The sequence below is a fragment of the Rhinopithecus bieti genome, unplaced genomic scaffold (genome assembly GCF_001698545.2).
Source record: "Rhinopithecus bieti isolate Rb0 unplaced genomic scaffold, ASM169854v2 scaffold_4129, whole genome shotgun sequence".
Classification (NCBI taxonomy): Eukaryota; Metazoa; Chordata; class Mammalia; order Primates; family Cercopithecidae; genus Rhinopithecus; species Rhinopithecus bieti.
Genome location: NW_016804391.1, coordinates 907,454 through 917,910, shown reverse-complemented (window position 1 = coordinate 917,910; position 10,457 = coordinate 907,454). Strand labels below are relative to the sequence as shown.

The following is a 10,457-nucleotide window of genomic DNA, read 5'->3' as shown; positions in this document are numbered from 1 at the left end:
TTTTGAGACAGAATCTCGGTCTTTTGCCCAGGCTGGAGTGCAGTGGTGCTATCTTGGCTCACTGCAACCTCCCCCTCCCAGGTTCAAGTGATTCTCCTGCTTCAGCTGCTGAGTAGCTGGGACTACAGGCATGAGCCACTATGCCCAGCTAATTTTTGTATTTTTAGTAGAGATGGGGTTTCACCATGTTAGGCTGCTCTCAAACTCCTGACCTCAGATGATCCACCTGTTTTGGCCTCACAAGGTGCTGGGATTACAGGCATGAGCCACTGCACCTGGCATTTTGTTTTTTTGGGTTTTTTTTTTTTGAGACGGAGCTTCGCTCTGTCACCTAGGCTAAAGTGCAATGGCGCGATCTTGGCTCACTGCAACCTCGCCTTCCCAGGTTCAAGCAATTCTCATACCTTAGCCTCCCAAGTAGCTGGGATTACAGGTGCCTGCCACCACATCCAGCTACTATTTGTAGTTTTAGTAAAGATGGGATTTCACCATGTTGGCCAGGCTGGTCTCAAACTCCTGGACCTCAGGTGATCTGCCCACCTCAGCCTCCCAAAGTGATGAGATTACAAGTGTGAGCCACTGCGCCTGGCTGGGTTTTTTGCTTGTTTGTTTTTTTGGGTAATGTTTTGAGATTTTAGGATGTAGATTCTCAATATTGTGTTTTATAGTAATTCAAAATAATTATTTTTCATATACTTATATAACTAATTTTCTATATATTGAATAGATGAATTTTTTGTTTGTTTGTTTGTTTTTGAGACAGAGTCTTGCTCTTTCGCCCAGGCTGGAGTGCAGTGGCACAATCTCTGCTCACTGCAACCTCTGCCTCCCAGGTTCAAGCGATTCTCCTGCCTCAGCCTCCCGAGTAGCTAACAGGCACATGCCACCACCCCGGCTAATTTTGTATTTTTAGTAGAGGTGGGGTTTCACCATGTTGGCCAGGCTAGTCTTAAACTCCTGACCTCAGGTGATCTGCCCGCCTCAGCCTCCCAAAGTGCTGGGATTACGGGCGTGAGCCACCATGCCCGGCCTGTTGTTTTTATTATTTAGAGATTTGGGATGTTCTCCTTTATTATATATAACTTTGTGTCATAACTGTGTAAAACACTTCCAAACTAAAAACCGTAAAGTTAGATGCATAGAGGTCTAGCTTCTATCCCTGTTTACTTTCCTGTAAGTCACTATTTTCGCTAATCTTTGGTTCATTCCATTTTAAAATATAATCAATATGCATATACATATTCTTTATTCCCACTTTCTTATACAGAAGGTATATTATATGTATAAGGCATAGCATATTATAACCATTGTTCTCAACCTTGCTTTTTTCCATTTAATAATATATCCTGGAAATCACTCCATAGCACTATATTGATGTCTCCTACTCCTCCTACTTTTGTTTTTGTTGACAGTTTCTCAGTATTCCATTGTACAGATGTACCTTAATTTATTCAGCCAGTTTCCTGTAGATAATTGTTTGCATTTTTTAGGGTTTTTAAAATATTAAAATAGTGGTGCATTTTGGACCCTTGTGCAGACATTATATTTTTAAGAGTGTATCTTGGATAGACCCTCAAAGTAGGATTTCTGGGTTAAAGGATGTAGTTAAATGCATATGGAATTTTTGTAGTTTACAACTAGATTGTAGCATTTTCACATTTTCATACATGCTTGAATTTGGTTTTACGTTTTCTGTGCTGTTTAATTGGTTTGTCTTTTCATTTGTCACTTCTATACTGTTTCAGTGATTGGGGCTTTAAAAAATAATATTTGGTATGGTTATTCTCTGGCTTTTCTACATTTTAGGTTTTTCTAGCTATTCTTTCATATCTGTTTTCCCCATTGAACATTATAATCAATTTTCCTGAATGCCAAAGAAATCTGTTGGTATTTTTATTGGGATTGCATTAAATTTATAAATTTGCTTAGGGAAAATTATCTTTATGTCTTCCTATCCACAAATACAGTATAACTTTACGTTTATTCACCTCTTTCATGAGTATTTTATAGTTAGGAAGAACTCTTTAGTGGTTATCCAGAAGTAAAACAGATTATTGTGTGAAGTAGTGAATTTATTTCTAGAGTATATAGTGAGGATTCATGAATTAGACAGCAGTTTACAGTAAATGACTTAAATGTTGCTTCCCACTGTAAGATTTTATATAAAAACACATTCTGAAGAAAATATGAATGTTTAAATTGTCTTTCCTATTCCACATTAAGAGAGAACCCTACTGCTTACTCAAGACCATAATTGAGAATGAGTTATAAAAGAGTAGAAGTAGGTTAGGGATTGTCTTCTATAGGTTTAGAATCATTTAAGTCAATGAAGGAGGTAGGCAGTAAACTATTATTTTAGATGAAGACCATGGGATACTGTAGCTAAAATAATTTTCTTTTCAAAATGGTACCTTCATATGCTTCATTTATATTTACCCAGTCAAAAGTAAGATGAAAATAGACTATTGATTTGCCATTTTAAAATGTCAAAATATCAGGGATATTTCTAAAGACCCACTAATATGTAGTTTTATCGTGTTGAAAGTCAACAAAGATAATATACCATTATAGCCTCTCATATAGCAGCAGATGAGCTAACATACTGTGACATTGGTATAATATTAGTTTTTTTTAAAAGCCTCTGTTGCCTATTGTATATCTGATATGTGATCCATTAGTTTGTTGGATTGTTAAGCTAAGCTGAAGTGGTATAAGGTTTACTGCCTCTTTAACTTTTTTCTTGTTCAAATTTTAGGACCCTTCAAAGTTGTACAAGAAAGCAGATGATGTTGCAGCCACTGAATGCCAGTCTGGAGAAGTCATCCATCTTCATTCACAGGGAGAAAACAATCCTTTGTCTAAGAAGCTATCTCCAGTACACTCAGAAATGGCAGATTATATTAACGCAACACCATCTACTCTTGTTGGTAGCCGGGATCCTGATTTAAAGGACAGAGCATTACTTAATGGAGGAACTAGTGTAACAGAAAAGTTGGCACAACTGATTGCTACCTGTCCTCCTTCCAAGTCTTCCAAGACAAAACCGAAGAAGTTAGGAACTGGCACTACAGCAGGATTGGTTAGCAAGGATTTGATCAGGAAAGCAGGTGTTGGCTCTGTAGCTGGAATAATACATAAGGACTTAATAAAAAAGCCAACTATCAGCTCAGCAGTTGGATTGGTAACTAAAGATCCTGGGAAAAAGCCAGTGTTTAATGCAGCAGTAGGATTGGTCAATAAGGACTCTGTGAAAAAACTGGGAACTGGCACTACAGCGGTATTCATTAATAAAGACTTAGGCAAAAAGCCAGGAACTATCACTACAGTAGGATTGCTAAGCAAAGATTCAGGAAAGAAGCTAGGAATTGGTATTGTTCCAGGTTTAGTGAATAAAGAGTCTGGCAAGAAGTTAGGACTTGGCACTGTGGTTGGACTGGTTAATAAAGATTTGGGAAAGAAATTGGGTTCTACTGTTGGCCTAGTGGCCAAGGACTGTGCAAAGAAGATTGTAGCAAGTTCAGCAATGGGATTGGTTAATAAGGACATTGGAAAGAAACTAGTGAGTTGTCCTTTGGCAGGTCTGATCAGTAAAGATGCCATAAACCTTAAAGCCGAAGCACTGCTCCCCACTCAGGAACCACTTAAGGCTTCTTGTAGTACAAACATCAATAATCAGGAAAGTCAGGAACTTTCTGAATCCCTGAAAGACAGTACCACCAGCAAAACTTTTGAAAAGAATGTTATACGGCAGACTAAAGAAAGCATATTGGAAAAGTTCTCAGTACAAAAAGAAACCATTAATTTGGAGAAAGAAATGTTTAATGAAGGAACATGCATTCAGCAAGACAGTTTCTCATCCAATGAGAGGGGATCTTATGAAACCTCAAAGCATGAAAAGCAGCCTCCTGTATATTGCACTTCTCCAGACTTTCAAATGGGAGGTGCTTCTGATGTATCTACGGCTAAATCCCCTTTCAGTGCAGTAGGAGAAAGCAATCTCCCTTCCCCATCACCTACTGTGTCTGTTAATCCTTTAACCAGAAGTCCCTCTGAAACTTCCTCACAGTTGGCTCCTAATCCATTACTTTTAAGTTCTACTACAGAACTAATTGAAGAAATTTCTGAATCTGTTGGAAAGAACCAGTTTACTTCTGAAAGTACTCACTTGAATGTTGGTCATAGGTCGGTGGGTCATAGCATTAGTATTGGATGTAAAGGGATTGATAAAGAGGTAAATGATTCAAAAACTACCCATATAGATATTCCAAGAATCAGCTCTTCCCTTGGAAAAAAGCCAAGTTTGACTTCTGAATCCAGCATTCATACTATTACTCCTTCAGTTGTTAACTTCACTAGTTTATTTAGTAATAAGCCTTTTTTAAAACTGGGTGCAGTATCTGCATCAGACAAACACTGCCAAGTTGCTGAAAGCCTAACTACTAGTTTGCAGTCCAAACCATTAAAAAAAAGAAAAGGAAGAAAACCTCGGTGGACTAAAGTGGTGGCAAGAAGCACATGCCGGTCTCCAAAAGGGCTAGAATTAGAAAGATCAGAGCTTTTTAAAAACGTTTCGTGTAGCTCACTATCAAATAGTAATTCTGAGCCAGCCAAGTTTATGAAAAACATTGGACCCCTTCATTTGTAGATCATGACTTCCTTAAACGCCGATTGCCAAAGTTGAGCAAATCCACAGCTCCATCTCTTGCTCTCTTAGCTGATAGTGAAAAACTATCTCATAAGTCTTTTGCTACTCACAAACTATCCTCCAGTATGTGTGTCTCTAGTGACCTTTTGTCTGATATTTATAAGCCCAAAAGAGGAAGGCCTAAATCTAAGGAGATGCCTCAACTGGAAGGGCCACCTAAAAGGACTTTAAAAATCCCTGCTTCTAAAGTTTTTTCTTTACAGTCTAAAGAAGAACAAGAACCCCCAATTTTACAGCCAGAAATCGAAATCCCTTCCTTCAAACAAAGTCTGTCTGTGTCTCCTTTTCCAAAAAAGAGAGGCAGGCCTAAGAGGCAAATGAGGTCACCAGTCAAGATGAAGCCACCTGTACTGTCAGTGGCTCCATTTGTTGCCACTGAAAGTCCAAGCAAGCTAGAATCTGAAAGTGACAACCATAGAAGTAGCAGTGATTTCTTTGAGAGCGAGGATCAACTTCAGGATCCAGATGACCTAGATGACAGTCATAGGCCAAGTGTCTGTAGTATGAGTGACCTTGAGATGGAACCAGATAAAAAAATTACCAAGAGAAACAATGGACAGTTAATGAAAACAATTATCCGCAAAATAAATAAAATGAAGACTTTAAAGAGAAAGAAACTGTTGAATCAGATTCTTTCAAGTTCTGTAGAATCAAGTAATAAAGGGAAAGTGCAATCCAAACTCCATAATACGGTATCAAGTCTTGCAGCCACATTTGGCTCTAAATTGGGCCAACAGATAAATGTCAGCAAGAAAGGAACCATTTATATAGGAAAAAGAAGAGGTCGCAAACCAAAAACTGTCTTAAATGGTATTCTTTCTGGTAGTCCTACTAGCCTTGCTGTTCTTGAGCAAACAGCTCAGCAGGCAACTGGGTCAGCATTAGGACAGATTCTTCCCCCATTACTGCCTTCATCTGCTAGTAGTTCTGAGATTCTTCCATCACCTATTTGCTCTCAGTCTTCTGGCACTAGTGGAGGTCAGAGCCCTGTAAGTAGTGATGCAGGTTTTGTTGAACCCAGTTCAGTGCCATATTTGCATTTACACTCCAGACAGGGCAGTATGATTCAGACTCTTGCAATGAAGAAGGCCTCAAAGGGGAGGAGGCGATTATCTCCTCCTACTTTGTTGCCAAATTCTCCTTCGCACTTGAGTGAACTCACATCTCTGAAAGAAGCTACTCCTTCCCCAATTAGTGAGTCTCATAGTGATGAGACCATTCCCAGTGATAGTGGAATTGGAACAGATAATAACAGCACATCAGACAGGGCAGAGAAATTTTGTGGGCAAAAAAAGAGGAGGCATTCTTTTGAGCATGTTTCTCTGATTCCCCCTGAAACCTCTACAGTGCTAAGCAGTCTTAAAGAAAAACATAAACACAAATGTAAGCGCAGAAATCATGATTACCTCAGCTATGACAAGATGAAAAGGCAGAAACGAAAACGGAAAAAGAAATATCCCCAGCTTCGAAATAGACAGGATCCAGACTTTATTGCAGAGCTGGAGGAACTAATAAGTCGCCTAAGTGAAATTCGGATCACCCATCGAAGTCATCATTTTATCCCTCGAGATCTTCTGCCAACTATCTTTCGAATCAACTTTAATAGTTTCTATACACATCCTTCTTTCCCCTTAGACCCTTTGCACTACATTCGAAAACCTGACTTAAAAAAGAAAAGAGGGAGACCCCCTAAGATGAGGGAGGCAATGGCTGAAATGCCTTTTATGCACAGCCTTAGTTTTCCTCTTTCTAGTACTGGATTCTATCCATCTTATGGTATGCCTTATTCTCCTTCACCCCTTACAGCTGCTCCCATAGGACTAGGTTACTATGGAAGGTATCCTCCCACTCTTTATCCACCTCCTCCATCACCTTCTTTCACCACGCCGCTTCCACCTCCTTCCTATATGCACGCTGGTCATTTACTTCTCAATCCCGCCAAATACCATAAGAAAAAGCATAAGCTACTTCGACAGGAGGCCTTTCTTACAACCAGCAGGACTCCCCTCCTTTCAATGAGTACATACCCCAGTGTTCCTCCTGAGATGGCTTATGGTTGGATGGTTGAGCACAAACACAGGCACCGTCACAAACACAGAGAACACCGTTCTTCTGAACAACCCCAGGTTTCTATGGACACTGGCGCTTCCCGATCTGTCCTGGAGTCTTTAAAGCGCTATAGATTTGGAAAGGATACTGTTGGAGAGCGATATAAGCATAAGGAAAAGCACCGTTGTCACATGTCCTGCCCTCATCTCTCTCCTTCAAAAAGCTTAATAAACAGAGAGGAACAGTGGGTCCACCGAGAGCCTTCAGAATCTAGTCCATTGGCTTTGGGATTGCAGACACCTTTACAGATCGACTGTTCAGAAAGTTCTCCAAGTTTATCCCTTGGAGGATTCACTCCCAACTCTGAGCCAGCCAGCAGTGATGAACATACAAACCTTTTCACAAGTGCAATAGGCAGCTGCAGAGTTTCAAACCCTAACTCCAGTGGCCGGAAGAAATTAACTGACAGTCCTGGACTCTTTTCTGCACAGGACACTTCACTAAATCGGTCTCACAGAAAGGAGTCACTGCCTTCTAACGAAAGGGCAGTACAGACTTCGGCAGGTAAGAGGGTTATTTTGTTACCTGTTATTTGTTAGAGAAATACGTTATTTTCCACAGGTGCCTGATAAATGTAGATGAACTTTTAATCTATATGTCTTTTTGTTTTTTATAAGCATATTTTGAAATCTCAGTACTCATTTTCCTTAGATTTGAGAAGATAAGGAATGTGTAAATTATTTTTTTGTTTTAGGAAGAGGTATTGTCAAAAGGAAAAAAAGAAAATATAACTTTTGGAAACCAGGAAAAATGATTCATCTTTTTTATGTAGACAGGCTGTTACACAAGTTTTATACAGACAAATGGCTCATATATCTGTTAGTAGTATGCAGGATTTCCTACCACCCCTGCCCTCCCCCCCATCCCAAGAGGTAAAAGGTAATGCTGGAAGGATTTTTAATGTATATTAATCCAGTAGTTATAAATGCATCTTTGTTACAGGAAGACTATGTTATTAGTACTATGTGTCTCATAATAAAAATTCAAACATTGGACATTTTCAGCATTGTAAAATTTAACTGAATATTCATCCAGACAGACTTCATTTTGCAGATACCTTTTGATGTCTTCATAAAAGCTGCTTCAATTAGAAAAAAGAAAAATCAGCAAGGCGCGGTGGCTCAAGCCTGTAATCCCAGCACTTTGGGAGGCTGAGACGGGCAGATCACGAGGTCAGGAGATCGAGACCATCCTGGCTAACACAGTGAAACCCCGTCTCTACTAAAATACAAAAAACTAGCTGGGCGAGGTGGCGGGCGCCTGTAGTCCCAGCTACTCCAGAGGCTGAGGCAGGAGAATGGCGTAAACCTGGGAGGCGGAGCTTGCAGTGAGCTGAGATCCGGCCACTGCACTCCAGCCCGGGCGACAGAGCAAGACTCTGTCTCAACACAAAAAAAAAATAAAAAAAGAAAAAAATTAAAAAAGGAAAAAAGAAAAATCTAGGTAATGCATTTGTACATCTAGAAAGAATTGTACATCTTTTCTCTCTTAATTATGCACCTTTAAAGAATCGAGAAGATAGAAAACAAAGAGTAAGCATTTGCCATTCGAATAAAAGATTAGAAGTTCTTTGTGAGAGATCTTAAGCCTAAGAGTTTGTAAAATAACTCTAGGAAGTCCATAAACCTTCTGATGTTGTAAGTAAAATTATGGGTATATATGTTTGTGTATCTTTTTTAGTGGTAATCTAGAAAAATACCCGATTTTCCAAATTCTCTAAACCTCAGTATATTCTCTAAACCTCCTATATAATGGGATTTGTAGGGGTATTATGAAAAGTAATCACATAGTAAGCGTGCAAATGTTAGTTACTATTATTATTTCCCTAAAAGATTTAAAACTTGTATATTAGGCTGGGCGTGGTGGCTCACACCTATAATCCCAGCGCTTTGGGAGGCCGAGGCCGGTGGATCATGAGGTCAGGAGATCAAGACCATCCTGGTTAACATGATGAAACCCATGCCTACTTAAAGTACAAAAAAAATTAGCCAAGAGTGGTGGCGGGCACCTATAGTCCCAGCTACTCGAGAGGCTGAGGCAGGAGAATGGCGCGAACCCGGGAGGTGGAGCTTGGAGTGAGCCGAGATAGCACCACTGTACTTCAGCCTGGGTGACAGAGTGAGACTCCGTCTTAAAAAAATAAAAAATAAAAAAACTTGTGCATTAGGGAAAAGATAAACTCCTCAAATACAAAGATTTTTTGTGCCTGATTTTCATTATTCATGAACTTTTGAAAAATTAAAAGTGGAGAATCTGAATGTTCCTTAGCTTTTAACAGTGTTTATTTATTTTGAGACAGAGTCTCGCTCTGTTGCCCAGGCCGGAGTGCAGTGGTGCAACCTCGGCTCACTGCAACCTCCGCCTTCTGGGTTCAAGCGATTCTCCTGCCTCAGCCTCCCGAGTAGCTGGAACTACAAGTGCATGCCACCACACCTGGCTAATTTTTTGTATTTCTAGTAGAGACAGGGTTTCACCATGTTAGCCAGGATGGTCTCGAACTCCTGACCTCATGATCCACCCATCTCAGCCTCCCAGAGTGCTGGAATTACAGGCCTGAGCCACTGCACCTGGCCAGCTTTTAACACTGTAAAGAGAGAAAAAGTCTTATGCTTAGGTCCATTCAACAAATAGTTTATTTAATCAGTAATAGTTATTAAATATCAGGTATTTACCAGGCATTCTACTTTGTGGGCCCTTATTATATAATAGAGAATGAGACACACAGGTTCATTGAATCATGGAGATTATAGTAGAGGAGGTAAATAATAAACAGAAAATCACATTACATGTTGTTAAAATTGTAGTAAGGACTGTAAAAGGGAGAGAGTATAGCATGAAATGAGGAGCCTAACCCAGAGAAGTCTTTCCTGAGAAAGTGATCGTAAACTGAGACCTGGCAGATATGCAACATTTAACTGGGTAAACAGACTCACTCATTCATTATTCATTCATTTACTTGTTCATTTATTGAATTCCTAAAACATACAGGGCTATTCTAGTCACTGGCGTATAAAATAGTAAACACCTGATATCTGACCTCATAATTTTCAGCTTAGTGAAGGAAGACAAACCGTAGAGTGATAAGCAAATACATAATGGCATATTTGAGAAAAATGCTATAAAGTTAATACCATAGAGTGTTATGATACAGATTAAAGGGCTGGCAAAGGGGGGTCTAATTAGATAGTTACTATTTATGACTGAGGATAAAAAGTTGAGACTTAAAGGATGAGAAGCTGCAGCGAAGTCCAGGCGCACTGGCTTATGCCTGTAATCTCAGAACTTTGGGAGGCTGAGGTGGCCAGATCACTTGAGGTCAGGAGTTTGAGGCCAGCTGGCCAACTGGTGAAACCCCATCTTTACTAAAAATTAAAAAAATCAGCCAGGTGTGGTGGCACGTGCCTATAGTCCCAGCTATTTGGGAGGCTGAGGCAGGAGAATTGCTTGAACCCGGGAGGCAGAGGTTGCAGTGAGCCCAGATCACGCCACTGCAATAGAGTGAGACTCTGTCTCAAAAAAAAAAAACACTGTTAAAAGCTAAGGAACATTCAGATTCTCCACTTTTAATTTTTCAAAAGTTCATGAATAATGAAAATCAGGCACAAAAAATCTTTGTATTTGAGGAGTTTATCTTTTCCCTAAT

The 10,457-nt window shown here is 39.7% G+C and overlaps 1 protein-coding gene across 1 annotated transcript in view; it reads left to right on the top strand.

Moving 5' to 3' along the window:
* The window catches only part of ASH1L (ASH1 like histone lysine methyltransferase), a 188,030-nt gene that overhangs the window by 39,891 nt on the left and 137,682 nt on the right, over nucleotides 1-10,457 (top strand). Inside the window, 2 exon segments of the mRNA XM_017867692.1 lie at nucleotides 2,756-4,628; nucleotides 4,631-7,318. Coding sequence (XP_017723181.1) covers nucleotides 2,756-4,628; nucleotides 4,631-7,318 — 4,561 coding nt within the window.